General features: G+C 41.0%; 1 protein-coding gene across 1 annotated transcript in view; it reads right to left on the bottom strand.

The window, feature by feature from the left end:
* The window catches only part of ADGRA3 (adhesion G protein-coupled receptor A3), a 110,488-nt gene that overhangs the window by 13,492 nt on the left and 81,101 nt on the right, over positions 1-15,895 (bottom strand). Inside the window, exons 11-16 of the mRNA XM_089677485.1 lie at positions 12,707-12,868; positions 12,420-12,623; positions 9,969-10,182; positions 7,104-7,312; positions 2,212-2,336; positions 1,248-1,371 (exon numbers count right to left, since the gene is read on the bottom strand). Of these exons, the coding sequence (XP_089533611.1) occupies positions 1,248-1,371; positions 2,212-2,336; positions 7,104-7,312; positions 9,969-10,182; positions 12,420-12,623; positions 12,707-12,868 (1,038 nt within the window). The remainder of the gene's footprint in view (positions 1-1,247; positions 1,372-2,211; positions 2,337-7,103; positions 7,313-9,968; positions 10,183-12,419; positions 12,624-12,706; positions 12,869-15,895) is intronic.

Genomic DNA, 15,895 nt, shown 5'->3' on the forward strand with positions numbered 1-15,895 from the left:
CGTTCTTCACTCCTAATCTTCTTGGTGTGCCCCTATATGAAACAGCTTGCTATTGTGGCCCTACGGGCTTTATTCTGAGGAACTCTGCCTTTGTCTATAGACAGACAGTGTGGCTCAGAACCCCCCCCCCAACTCTGCTCACAGAATTTGACTGACAGTCGCAGGAGCCAATAGCATCCGCTGCTGCATCTGTGAGCAGAGAAAGTGAGAGAGTGGAAAGAGCAGCTGCGGTCAGGGAAAAGCACTGGACTGAGATCAGGATTAGGTAAATATAAAGGGGTAAGGAGGTTATACAGATACAGGGACATTTTTTAATGTAGGGTTGGTCAGCTTGCATGGTATTTAAAGATGTATTGATTATGCCTTCATATAACAAAGGAACCACAGAATGTCCATCTATATTAAATACCAAAAGAAAAACTATATTTGAAGTGATGCCCCCCATCCCCTGTACTGCATAGATTAAATACTTAATTAACACTAGGGGATAAGTACTAAGCTGTAATACTTCCCTCACTTCACCCCTCTCCTCCGCTCTGGCTTCTCATCGGCCCCTTGTCATTCTCCTGCACAATGCAGGGTTCTCGGCCTTGCATTATACTTGATAACCTCATTGTGGCCCATGGTGCCTTAGACACCATTCATACAGGCATTTTGTGACTAGCTGTGCCCGCTGACAGCCTGTCAGTGTACGGGGGTCAATGGCTGCTGATATCCACAAGCAGCTGTCAATCCCAGCAGTAAGAATCCATAAATTCCTGCCACTGAGATTTGCAGTATGACAAAATACCTGTGTGAATAGTGCCTTATAGAAGAGGCTTCGGGTACTGGCTGCATAGCTGGAGGGAAACCTGATGGAGTATTACACGTTATATTCCTCATCCCCTACAGTTAACAAGCCTTTAACTCTGGTAGTGTGAGGAGCCCATTGCAAGGATCATTTTTATGTAATTGCTTGGCTTTAATTGCTGGATGTCTATACTGCCCTCCCTTTTGGACTTTTCTAGAGTTCCTTGCACATCTGCTCTGCTTCTTTAGGAAACTCCCAGACTACACAGAATAGAAAAAATGGTTTCAGAAATTCACTGCAACACACTATCAGCCATGAAAACAAGGACAACATGATAATGGGAAGGGGTTAAACAAACTTCTAGACGCAGAAGCCCACATATCCAGCAATACATCTGCACAAAAAAATGGAAGGAATGAATATTATCCACCGGTACTTCTGAGCCCGTCATACTTACAGCCTGACACACACTGGAGTTTCTGGTCTGATTGATGCCACCAACATACACTGCACAGGTCAGGAAGATGTGAAGACCCAGGTTTACCAACATGTGCCAGCTTTTAAGGCTGATTCGTATCACGCTGCAAACAAAGCAAAAAAGGAAGTTCGAGAACCATGTTTAAGATCACAGGATTTTAATAAACAAAAGCTTAAAGGAGATGTGCCACCTTAGAAACTACAGAAAGCATATTGCATTTATTTAGGCTTCCTCCTTAATACATTTCCCCCCCAGTCAAAAATCACATTTCATACTTAAAGTGTTACCAAACCCAGGACCCTGCATTCACTATATCTGGTCTCACACAGTACACACAACATGGAAATGCAATTATTTTAGTACATATAAACTGCTAAATACCTTTTCTCATCAGCAGTATATAGCAGTCTTGTGACTTCTATCAGTGTCCAGCTAAGCACCGGTTAAAGCTTGTAAAAGGAGTTTTCATTCTCCTTCGACTGTCCTATGAGGCTGCATAACTCCTGACCCTCTGCCTGGACAGTGCTGATTGGTCCTGGGCAAATCAAATGCACACTCCCAAAGAAATGAAAAACTCCCTAGCCATACACACTAAACTGAGCATGTGTAGAGGGACTGCTAGAGCTCTGCAGATGGATTAGGGGACAGTAGAAGAAAGGGAGGATCAGAGAAGATGGGATCAAACAGCCTTTTTACACAATGTGGAGGATAACCTCTTAGGTTCCACAGTGAGTATAACAAGCATGCTTTACTGCATATACAGACTGATTTTACTGTTGTGGGTTTAGTAACACTTTAATTCTGAACTACAGGTAAAAAATAAAACAGAAACAAAAACAGTAAACCAGCTATGTATGCAGTGAAAATTATTAAATACGTTTTTACAACATAACTAGCACAGGCACTTGAATCTGTCTTTATATCCCTTCAAACTGACTCTTACCTGTGATAGTATAAATAACTGACAATAAGCACCAGTAAGCAGAGCAGCAACACTACAGCAGATGCATAGACAACGGGATGCAGCAGAGACACAGGATGGGCATAGAATTCAGTCCCTGTTAAGTCCTAGAAAATAAATGTTATCTTAGAACAAATAGCAATGGAAACAACTAACAGCAGACACAATGACAAGCCTGCAGTAAAATTACTTCCTAAACAATTATTCGTGTGCTTTTGCTCCCTATATGATAAAAGAAAAACCTACATTGTGGAGCAGATTACAACATTAAAAGAAACGTATGGCATATTTCCAGTTGGCACATTTTTATTATTGCACATTTTAGAAGACTTTCATAGTTGTACAAACCTGCACTTCCATATTTTTGCTACTATATTAACTAAAGAGATTTGTACATTCGCCACCACTAGTGGGAACTCTTAATGCCTATGTTTTAGTTACTCAATATCTCTCTCAAAAGACCACTATCACAAAATATGCTGTGATAACTTGAGGTTTAATATATTTAATCATAGTAGTCCGTATCTGCATTCCTTTTCTCACATATCTATATCTTTCTTTAAATTTACATGCAGACCAAGCTGTAGCACAAATGTAACAGTATCAGGGGTTGGGACAAACTAGAACAGTTCTCGGCGTGCTGGTAGGAATTCATATACTGAATAATATTATTGCATGTACTAACTTCTTACAGTTGGCTGAATACAATAGTTCTGCTAAAAGTGATCCTTTTGATTGGATAAAGTATGAGGCACATGCACAGTTGACTGACTTATGCAGGCCATTGACGGTTCGTTTATCAGCCAATTTTTCGCCCCGAAAGAATAATCAGCCGATTTTCGCACTGTTAGTGGGGCAATGGCATCATCTGATTTTTGCGGTTCCTTCTCATTTTGTTTATCGGTCATGCTGGAAAATGTGTGATAAACAGCCGATTTTCACAATCATTGGTAGCAACATCGGTTTACAGAACGAACAATGTTTCGTTTTTCAGACAAAAAAATCGGCTGATAAACTAACCATCCATGGCCTGCATTAGATTTGCAACATTGCATGAGAAGTTGTAAAGCAAAACCACTACGTGCCACTGAATAGCCAGCATCAAGGCCTGTAATATGTAATATAATAATATAGATCAAAACTGAGAAAAAAACAAGATGGAATTTTGAGGTGCCAGCAAAAAACACACAATTCTAAAATCCTTAATTTTTTTTTTCTTCAGGATATATATAAAAGACAAAGCCAAATATGTAAAATGGATCTACATCAGATACTATCCCCCAAGTTACACACACCAAACCTATCACAATACTGAAAACTTAACTACTGAGAAAAAAATAATAGTAATTAGGGTGTCTTTCAGACAATCTTGCTAAATCTTACCGTGTTTCATGGGAGCACCCCGCTTCGTCCGGAGGTGGGGTGAAAGGGTAAACTTAACATTTCAATATACAACAACCAAAACTATTGAACATAACCCAAAAAATAATAGTAGGCTCACCAAGCAAGGGTCTGACACCAAGCAGGGGAAATCACATTTGTATGGTTGAAGGCATGAGTTATCTCTCCCTGGGGGCAGGTGTGGGAGTCAAAATAAGGTGGTAAACAAATACAGGGAGAGATAGCCCATGGCTCCGATCATACACTTGTACTTTCCCTTGCTGGGGGCCTGGACCCTGGCTTGCTGAGCCTATTATTATTTTTGAGTTTTGATACTATATTCAATCCAAATTTAAAAAATGTTGTATGTTATACTTATGTATGTTTACCCTTTCAGCTCCCCTCACCTGCTGAAGAAGCGGGGTGCTCCTCCTAATCGTGTTAAGATTTATCAAGATTGCCTACCCATGGAAGATACCTTACCTACCATTTTGCTTTCACTTGTTACTTTTTCAGTATTCTGATATGTTCGTTGTCTGTAACTCTACGGGAGGTATCTGAGGGAGGTCCGTTTTACATTTTGAACTTGTCTTTTATCTGAGTGATTTTATATACTGTATGTCCTAACAATAAAAAATTTAATTATTTCATAATTGTGTGCCTTTTGCTGGCACCTCAAAAGTCCATCTTGCTTTTCTCAATTTTTGACCATACTAATAGGATGTTGGTGCCTTTGGCAATCGTCTGGCTTTGTTAAACTCTATTATACAAATATACACTCACAGGCCACTTTATTAGGTACACCTTGCTAGTGCCAAGAAAATATCCCCCGCACCATTACACCACCATCAGCAGCCAGAAACACATTGATACAAGGCAGGATGGATCCATGCTTTCATGTTATTTACATCAAATTCTGACCCTACCATCTGAAGGTCGCAGCAACCAGTCTGCCCATTCTCCTTTGACATCAATGAGGCATTTTCATCCACACAATTGCCGCTCACTGGATATTTTCTCTATTTCAGACCATTCTCTTTAAACCCTAGAGATGGTTGTATTTGAAAATCCCAGTAGATCAGCAGTTTTGAAATACTCAGACCAGCCTGTCTGGCACAAAGAACCATGCCACGTTCAAAGTCACTCCTTTCTTCCCCATTCTGATGCTAAGTTTGAAGTTCAGCAAGTCGTCTTCACCACGTCTACATGCCTGAATGCATTGAGTTGCTGCAATGTGATTGGCTGATTAGCAATTTGTGTTATCAAGCAATTGAACAAGTGTACCTAATAAAGTGCATCCATGTACAAATATGCCTGCAATTCACAAATAGAAAATAGGATATTTGAACTCCCTGTAACATCCTTTTCTTGGGGAGTTCATTGGGGGATATAGGAGACCTCTGGGGTATAAACCCCATTCCTAAGAAAAAACACTGGCAAGATTTTACACCTCTTCCCTCCAAGGGAAAAAAAAAAAAAAAGACTATAATACTGTAAATATATATATGTACACACACACACATACATATATACACAGTGCTCAGCATAGATTTGTCAGATTTGACAGATTTGTCAGAAAAAAATTACTTTCCTTGCAGAATCAACATTTTCTATGGAACACTATACTACAAAATACTCCAACGAATGTGGGCCATTGATTGCAAACAAGGTTTGTTAATTTGCACACACAAAAAAGTATTTTTCCTAACAAATTCATTCAAGACCATATTGCAAAAATGAATACACCCCAATTTAGCAATGCTAAATTTTAGACAACAATATTATAATTAACAAGAATTCAACTATAGGTGAGTCTAATTATTCATTAAACAGGTGTCCAGCAGACAGTTGATTATAAAAGGGAGTTAGAGAAAACCCTTTCTCATTTCATGCGGTCAGCAATGGCATCACATGGTAGAGAAATGTCACAAGATCTGAGAAAGATAATCATTTCTTTACACAAGAAAGGTGAAGGCTAAAAGAAGATCAGCAAAACTTTACTTATCAGTGGGAATACTGTACCATAGGTGATACAAAAATTTAACAAAGATGGAACTACAACCATCTCACAGACTGTCCACGGAAGTTAACACCTCAAAAGCAGTGTCTTCTGATGAGAAAGGTTAAAAAAAAAAATCGCCATGCAAGTTCACTGCAGTTAGATAAAGAAGTAGAAAGCCAAACTGGGGTGATAGTTTCCTGTGACACAATATGGCGTACACTGCAGAGGAATGGCATGCATGGGTGTCGTCAACAAAGGAAGCCTCTCCTAAATCCCATGCACAACAAAGCCGTCTAGAATTTGCCAGGGCCCATGCTGAAAAAGAAGACGACTACTGGGACTCCGTATTCTGGAGTGATGAGACCAAGATAAATATTTTTAGAACTGATGGCTTCAAAACTGTACAGTGTCACAAAGGTGAAGAGTACAAAGAAAAATGTATGGTGCCTACAGTGAAACATGGTGGTGGCAGTCTCCTTCTGTGGGTCTGCATGAGTGCTGCTGGTGTCTGAGGGCAGCATTTCATTGATGGTATCATGAATTCACAAATGTACTGCTCTATATTGAAACAGAAGATTCTACCATCATCCCATGCCCTTGGTCGTCGTGCACTTTTCCAACATGACAATGATCCAAAACACACATCTAAGGCCACTGTTGCATTTCTGAAGAAGAACATGGTGAAAGGGATTCAATGGCCAATTAGTTCTCCTGATCTGAACCAAATGGGGAACACCTATGGGGAATTCTGAAGAGACAAGTTGAGCATCACTCTCCATCCAGCATCCAAGCTCTAAGAGAGGCCGTTGTTGAAGAATGGAAAAAGATAGCTGTTGCAATATGTTGCCAACTTCTTCATTCCATGCCTAGAAGACTTGGTGCTGTCCTTACAAATCATGAAGGTCATACAAAATATTAGATGGAGTAGTTTTTGTTGTGGGGTGTCTTCATTTTTACATCAACTAATTTGAGTAATACTGAAGATTTTGTAATCTAAGTCATATTACTTACCTTACTTTCATGTAATGAGCTAAACAAATATTCTATAAAACTCAGTTTTGACAAAATTTGATGTGTGTTCATTGAGATATTAAAATCTTACTTTTCAAAAGGGTGTACTCATTTATGCTGAGCAGTGTGTGTGTGTAGATAGATAGATAGAAAAAGCAACTAGCTTTGTTTTTGTTTATTCAGGAGGTGGAACAACACAGACATATTACTATAGTGCAGGGGTGGGCAAACTGCGGCTCTCCAGCTGTTCCAGGACTACAGGTTTCATCATGCCTCTGCAAGTCAGCTGTAACTGTCAGTTTTGTAATGTTGCAATGCCTCATAGGAAATGTAGTTCCACAACAGCTGGAGAGCCGCAGTTTGCCCACCCCTGCTATAGTGTAATACATAGGTTTTTTCCCTGGATTTGTTACCAGTCTTTACAGATGTGTAATGCCAGTGTGTATGGTGCTTGGGGACTCTATGACATCATGACTCTCACCATTAACACTGCATAGTTGCTAAGCGTGTCACACTGTATAGTGGTTACATTCTCATCTGATGCAATTATCTGGCAGGCTTCTGATTTCCATCCGCCTTGTCCATTAAGTAAATCAAAATCCCACTGAGCTGCTACAGGGTCCTTTCCATGCGCAATGCGACGTAGTGTGATGTTAAAAGGGATGGTGGGAAGGTTTCGGTTTGGACCATCTGCAGAAAACAGACATATTAACAATGAAAATATCTGAAAACTATAGGGGCACAGAGTCTGGTGTCTCAGGCTTCATATAGGGGGTGCTTAAATCATTAAATCATCATGATATCTACTTTGTGGGATGTTTTGTCTTGTGGAGGCTACAGAACAAGTGTAAAGTCACAGCTGGTGTCACACAGGAAACATGGGCCACATGCATCATCTGTGTTCTTCCAGTCTGTTGGTGGGAATGCCAGCTACTAATCCTTTCTTATGTATGTTATTTAATAAATGACCATTATGCTGAGCGATATAGCTACACATTATCTCTCCCGAATCATTAAAATGAGACATATTCATCTCAAATGTTTGGGTATTGTGGATTAGCAATATACTGTTGCACTAGTATCATGTTAGTTTTTTTTTTTTGCCTGTGTCTCTGTTGCCAGTGTTCTCCTCACTTCCTGCCTGGTGTAATAGTTGTCACCTGGACAGGAATTGAACAAAAATCTCTCAAATAAAGCCCCCAATAGCAGAAAAACAAAATCCTAGCCAATTCTATCCAAAAATTAAAAAGCCCCATATCTTTAACTGTAATGTTTATGGAGACTGGCGTCAAGGAGCTAGTTTAGTGGTTTGGTTGGGTTCTACGGTTGTGAAAAGGATTAAAGCAGAGCTATAGGCAAAACGTTTTTTTTTTTTCATTTTAAATAGAGAAAAGAATGGATATGACCCGTCAGATTTTTTTTTCACCATTTGTGTCCCACTTTGGAGATTTCCCTTCACTTCCTGCTCCATAGCCAAACAGGAAGTGAGAGGAAATTCCAACAAATTATGGGAATTTCTTGGGGACCCCCAGGTCACCAGAACTAGTGTTCCCATTGGAAGATTTCCTCTCTATTAAATTTCTGAGGACAACCCAAAATGTAGGATTTTCTTTACTTTCACTTTCAATGAGAATGGTAAACAGGACAAATAGAGAGGATGAGTCTCCTTAATGGGGGCACAGACAGCATTGAAACATCATAGGAGTTCTAATTCCTCTCCAGTCTATCCAAAACTAATATATCGTTTGCCTTTGGTAATACTTTAATGTGAAAAGTTAGATTTAGGGCTTAGGATAAGATTAAAGTAGACCTAAAGGCAAAAACTCCCCCCCATTATGGATAGAGTAAGGGAGGGTCATATCCCTGTCAGATTTTTATTGTAGAGATTTCCCTTCACTTCCTGTCCCATAGCCAAACCAGGAAGAGAGAGTAAATGCCTCTAAAGTGGAGGAATTCGAGGTGTCACCAGGATCACCAGAACTAGTGTCCCCATTTGAAATTTTTCATCTATATTCCTGTTTGGTGTCAACTCAGAATTTGGGATTTTCTTTTACTTTCACGTTCAATGGTAATGGTAAACATGACAAATAGAGGGGGTGGATTTTCCTAAGTGGGGCACAGACAGCTATACAAACCTGAAAAGAGTTCTAATCACTCTCCACTCTATCCAAAAAAAAAAAAGTTTGACTTAAGTAATATTTTAATAGTCCAGGTGGCCAGAACCTACTCACTGATACAGTACATTGATTTATACCCGGGATACTAGTACAGCAAGTTGAATAACTGCTCTAAAACAATAAATAAATGTATATATGTATGATACTTTGAATCCTGACCCCCAATTCCTGTACGATCAGAACTGATTTTAGTACTGGTTTGTAATAGCAGCAAGGACTGCCACGCCTTTGAAAAGAGATATATTCTCAGATTGCTTTGACTCAGATTGACAGGCTTGCACACCAGCTAAATGAACATAACCAGGCTGCAACTGTGTGCAGTGTAGCCTCATTTACTTGGGGGTATACTTCCTGCATGTGTACACCCTCAGCTGCTGCCTCTGCAACTAAAGGGGGAGCAGTTGGGGGTGATAAAATGGCTCAACCATATGGTTTTGCCACCCTTCAACATAACATGTGAACAAGCCCTTGGTTCACATCTGTGAGGCTTCATGTTGCATGTAGGGCAGCTCATTGCGGTCAACTGGCTGCCCTTCCCACACAAATGAGAGGAAAGAAGTCCCAGATTCTTTTTTTTAAAAATAAAGCCACACCAAAAACACGTTTGCCAATGTGTAGGGCACCATTAAGAATTAATGGCACCCTGCATGTCTGCTAAACAGCAGCACATTGGTTTGCATGTTAGGAATGTGCACGATTTTGCGCATGCTCCATGGCACACAGTAATATAAACTAAGACTGGGGTGCTTCGAGACTGAAAACACTTTTCAAGGCACCTTGACTGGAATACAGTTGAAAAACACTGGCATAGACTATCACCTTCTAATACCAGAAATGACCCATGTGTATATATATATATATATATATATATATATATATATATATATATATATATATATATTTACATATCTGGAGGAAAGACAAGTATCTAGCTTGCAACCAATGATGTTCCAGCTGTCTAATTCCATTACGGAACCCGCTTGGCTGCTACATGAAATAAGTTTCCTTAATTTCATTGGCGAGAGCCAACCAAACTCACTATGGCTTCATAGAGTGAGCAGTGGTCCCTGGTACTGTATATAGACCTTGGATCCAATTCAAGTGGGACAACCAAGCATTCACATATGAATGTGTCTAAGATGAGGAGGCATAGATAGCTCTATACAAACCTAATTTGGCAAGGATGACCGGAGTGACCACTGAGCGCCTCTTGCCCTCATCTGCGAGGTGTGTGGAGTTTCCAGTGGCTGGGAAAAGCTTTCCATTTCTAAATGCAATCAGCTGAAGCTTGTACACCGATTCATCCACTGCTCTCCTCTCTCTTTTTTCTCTGGACCCAAACAAAGCAGCCGGCAGCTGGATAGAAGCTTCCACTACTGTGTTCTATGAAAACACAAGAAATAGTGATCATATTTACAGAGCAGGTATAAATGGTGCATTTCTACTGGCTGATCAATGGAGCACTCGCAAGGACATGAATATCAGCACAAGGGATGCCATATTGTTGGTTACCAATCAGCTAAACTGTATAGGAGGTTGCATTTTCATTAGACAGGCCTGCAATGCAATCATAGGAGACCATTCATAGGGAAAGAGACCATCAAAGCAACAAGTTCATTTTATGTGCACGTACACTAGTCAACGTACAACTGTAACACTTGTGGCTAGTTATTACTTCTAAAAGAGAATGGAGTAATCTCAAAGCTGAACTTTGATGCTGCTTCATTCTTTGACTAATTAGTGTAAAAATGCATCACACTCACAACATCTCAGCCCTCTGATGCTGCCTTACTCTATGACCATCAAGTGTATAAATCACACACACCCCTCATCCCCTTTATCTGTAACCTGCCATAATAAAACACTGAGCAGTGCCTACTGAGAGGAGGCAAAATGAGAAATGTCCTTCCTGTCTGCAGCAGACTGAGGACACAGTTTTCTTAGGATGCTCCTCTTAGTCAGACCATGAGAGGTTGGGCCTAGTTAATCACTTGCCCTCTTGAGGATTTAACCCCCGTTATGACCAGCCTATATTTTGCTATACGGTACTGCGCTACTTTAACAGACAATTGCGCAGTCATGCAACACTGTACACAAATTAAATTTATATCATTATTTCATACAGAGCTTTCTTTTTGAGGGATTTGATCATCAATTGGGGTTTTTTTTGTGCTATAAATGGAAAAAAAAATTCTTCATAAATTTAGGCCAAATTGTATTCTACTACATGTGTTTGGTAAACAAATATCCCAATAAGTGAATATTGATTGGTTTGCGAGATACTTATAGAGTCTACAAATGGCGGTATCTATACTGGAATTTTTATTTATTTTTTATACTAATAATGGCAGTGACTTATAGCGGGATTGCGGATATGTGGCAGCACTGTACTAAAATGTAACAAATCATCACTCAAATTGGGGATAGAGGTCCAGGTGGCACACAACTTAAAAAAAAAATAAATAAAAAAGACTAGAAATTCTCTGAAGTCAGCCATAGACGGATCAAAGTTTGAATTCTGATCCATCTATGGGAAGGCCGGTTGTACTGAAGTTGATCTATAGATCAACTTCAAAATAACCAGCCTGTCATTTCTTTTTTCACCTGATCGCTGCCAGTGGCTATAGTCGCCAGCAGTGATCATTGTATTTTGCCAGTGGGGAAGTCTCCCTGCGCTCCCCACTGGCAGAATACAATAGTTATTCGGAAGGGATTCTTCATCAACACGGACTTTGTTAATGGGGAATCAAACATTTTTGTTTCCTTCAGCCTGTAGGCAAGTGCAGTCTACTTTATCCTCTGCAGGTGACACTCAACCACAGCGGCACTGCAGAGGGAGTCAGGAAAAAGTTAAGAGCAACATTCTCCTCTATGGTCTCCTGGGTCACTGGGGAAGCTATCCAGTTGTATGCTACCACCCCTTGTGACTCTGGTGGCCATCTTGGGTCAGGCACAGTCTATTTAAAACCCTGGCTCCTGAGCTTGGAACACATTCTGTGTGTAGGTAGGGTAGGGACAGGTCACCTGTTTGTCAGGGACAGTGAACAGTGGCAGGGAAAGGTTCCAGATGAGTAGGGAAAGGATAGGGACATGCCATCCTTCTCGAAATCCTGACATTTGGGTACAGACCAGCCAGGCCACACGTAGCTCTGTAAGACAGACGTTGTAGGCACATTCGAGACCTGCTCCATCATACATCTCTGTTTCATCTGAGTGCTCCTGGTCAGGTGTCTTCCGCTGGGCTGTTTGTGGAGTTTGAACTTTGTCTTTAATACAAGTACCGACTGCCTGCAACTACATCTCCCCACAAGCCTGTGGCAAATTGCATAATGTATGTCCTGCCTAACTGCCAGTGTTTGGAATCTAAACGGATTTTACTAAAGTTGTTAGATTCCTATTAGTTAAGACAGTCGTTGGAGAGTGGATAGTTAAAGGACAGAAAAGGAATTGGTAATCTGGGCTGGACAAATCTTGGGAGTCTGGAGAGAACTAGCTCAGAGAATTACCTTGTGAGATTATTATAAAATACTAAAAATTTCACACACATTCACTTGTTCACTAAACCTGCCTACTGAAGCCTACAATGGACTTCATACATATATACATATATGGTCTATTACCTTTAATGCCGATACACTGAAGGTGCTGGACACATTGCACTTAAAACTCAGCTGTTTATCCAAGTTCCCATCTGGGTCTCTTCTGCCAATTTCAGCTAACACAGCACGATCGGATGCTGCCAGTTTCTGAAAGACGGTACAGGTCATGCCAGTGAAGAGAGCAGACTTTATAACATAGGCCTCTAGAGCGATGTTTGGGGAGTACTGAAAGAGAATAGGAGAATTTGTAATACACAAACTGCACAAATTCAGTAGATATTATAAACCTACTGGCATTTAGGACTTACTGTGGAGTATACTTGAGCACCATTGGCCAGCCGATATGTAGCAATACGCTGTAAACACTGCACTATGCGGGTGCAAGCCTTTGCCTCTTTCTGCGCCATCCACAAAACATGCTCATCTGCCAGCATGATGTTACTGGCAATGTCCACCATAACATCTCCAAGCTGCAACACAATGGAAAAATAGATTATTCCAGCATATGAAAAATCCAGCCTTACTAATAAGCAGAGGGACGGTATGTCCTCTGGCTCATTCCGCCATTTGCTATAATGCTGCTACTTGGTCAAAGCAAAGGAAAAAATGCAAAAACACTTAACTTGTCCTTTAAATAATGGTGGTCTTTTTATAAGCATACTGCCCAACAATGGATATCTGATAAACATTTCATACAGATTTAAAGATTTAAAACAGTAAGATTGGTAAACACGGATTAAAGCTTATTTGAACCCTTGTAAAACAATCCATACAATTTACCACAGAAATTAAAAGGTACAACATCTGTGTACAGATATGAAAAAAAAAGAAAGAAAGAAAATAAAAAAAATTATATATATATATATATATATATATATATATATATATATATATATATATATATTCATTCCCCCTCTTTTTTATAAGTGATCACATTCACTTTGTTCTCAGCTGCATAGAGAGCTGGGGGAGGAGAAACAGCATCACACTGGTCTTCCCAATGAATGGATGAGGGGGCTGTTAGGACAAGTCTTATCACTGGAGGAGAGCAGACTTAGTTCTCAGCACAGCTAGAAAACTTACCATGCTGTGCTCTCATACTTGTGCGGTTAGTTTTTCATAGGAAAGAGGGACTGGCAGGTACATCAAGGGTTTCACACAAAGGAAACAATACCTAAAGAACAGGATACTTTTTCATACAACTACATGGTACAGCAGGCACATGTCAGGAATATGAAATGTTGGGCTTACATATTCTTTAAGTACAATTGTTTCCGGACTTTTAATGTGGTTGGCCAGCAAATTCCCCACAACTTAATATGGTTCATGTGCAGACTCTTATTATTAACAGGTAGAGTCAAGGACTGATTTTATGGGTTTAGATCAGTTCATCCATCTAGACAATAGAATTTGCAATTTCACAACAGACAGAGCACCATTTCAAGCCAAAGTTTTCTCTGTAATGTAAGGTACAAACTTGTATCCTATTTTCTGACAACAGATCTCCCATTCATACTTTTTATGCAAACATAAAGCTGATATCCAGCTTTAGTTTCAGCAGAGGCATCCCTAGGGTTGGTGTCACCCAGTACGGTAACACGTGGTGTCACCCCTCCAGAGAGGAAGGAGTGGTGCTGGTGTAGCAGTAAAATGAGTATCCCGACCTGTGAAGATATGTATACCCTGAAGCAACTGTGCATGTGCAGGTTTCAGGCCAAAGAAACCGATCTCCGACTTTAGCACAGAGCTGCCACAGTTAACCCCTTACAGGCTGCAAACCGCTGACGCTGATCCCATTGATCACTATGGGTTGCAAGATCAGTTAACCCCTTATAGGTTGAACCTATAAGGGGTTAACTGATCTTGCAACCCATAGTGATCCTTGGGATCAGCGTCAGCGGTTTGCAGCCTGTAAGGGGTTAACTGTGGCAGCTCTGTGCTAAAGTCGGAGATCGGCGATCGGCTTCTTCGACTTGAAACCGGAACATGCGCAGTTGCTTCAAGTGATGCATATCTTCACGGGTCCGGGATACTCATTTTAGTGCTGCACCGGGGGCAGCTGTCACTTTGCCGGGAATCCGGGATTACCCCAATAACTGGCCAGGACCTTCACAGAGTGCAGAAGCTCTGCTGGCATCCTGCTCCTGCACCTCCTGTGATGGTGTCACCCGGTGTGGCCCGCACCCCCCTAGGGATGCCACTGAGTTTCAGTTTAAATAGTTTTTTTGGGCCAGCTTGGCCTGAACAATTTCCCTCACTAACACGTGCAGCCATTGGATGTGCTGTATAAACTATATGGAGCTGAGGCTACATACAGTATACAGCAGAGTGTACCGGGTGTGAGACAAGACCTTCCTGTCTCACACTAGGAACATAATTGCGTTGGTCTGGCAGCGTTCAGCCATTCATTGGCAGATTTGTATTCTATCGATGAATACAAAGCTTACTCTAACTGGCTGTTTCAGAGAGGCAAGCTGATGATCTCACATTCTGAGAGGAAACAGCTGGAGATCAGCTTTAGGCCGCGTTCACATGATGCAGCACGCAGGAGTTTTGGTTCGCTTTCAGAAAATGCACCAAACACGCAGGACACACTATACAGTAACTCTATGGGAAAGCAGAGCTAACCTGCAGCAAACACTGTTGTAAGCTGCTCTGCACCCGCGGTACAGAACACCACACTGCAGAAGTATGAAAGCAGCCTTAAAAAAACTTAATGGAAAATAAAATGCTGCAGTAAGTTTATTATGTGTTTTTATATGCAATTTTTTAACACTTTTCTTATTGATTTGCAATGTACCTCTAAAGTTGCTAGGGAACGAACACACCAAAGAGTGTCAATTCTCTAGCACAGCCCTCTCCCCCTTTGCATGTCATAGCCCTCTCCCACTTTGCATGTCATAGCCCTCTCCGCCTTTGCATGTCATAGCCCTCTCCCCCTTTGCATGTCATAGCCCTCTCCCACTTTGCATGTCATAGCCCTCTCCCACTTTGCATGTCATTGCCCTCTCCCCCTTTGCATGTCATTGCCCTCTCCCCCTTTGCATGTCATAGCCCTCTCCCCCTTTGCATGTCATAGCCCTCTCCTCTTTTGGAAGTGTCTAATTATTGTCTGACCCAGCATCTCCGTCCCTCACTTCCCTACATAACCTTAGCTGCCTGGGAAGGAGTGAAGGGGAATACTAGAGAGCAGCACTCCTCAAACTATGGTCCACAGGTAGGTTGCAGCCTGCTGCCCACCCATATAATGAGAAGGCCCTGCATGCAGCCATGTGTATGACAGGTTGTCCAATGAACAGTGCATTCACATTATGCTGCTCTTGCACACACTAGAGGACACGCACAAACACCTAAAAGGGCAGAGGCTGGTTTTAAAAAGGCCTCTGCCCACTTCGCTGTGCCATCTGGCTGTTTATGTACAACTGATGTGAATCTACAATATATATGTAAAGCTCTGCGTAAATAGACAGCACTATATAAGTACCTGATATAAATAA

The sequence above is a fragment of the Staurois parvus genome, unplaced genomic scaffold (assembly GCF_062004578.1).
Source record: "Staurois parvus isolate SC_StPar_1 unplaced genomic scaffold, SC_StPar_1.0 ptg000186l, whole genome shotgun sequence".
Taxonomy (NCBI): Eukaryota; Metazoa; Chordata; class Amphibia; order Anura; family Ranidae; genus Staurois; species Staurois parvus.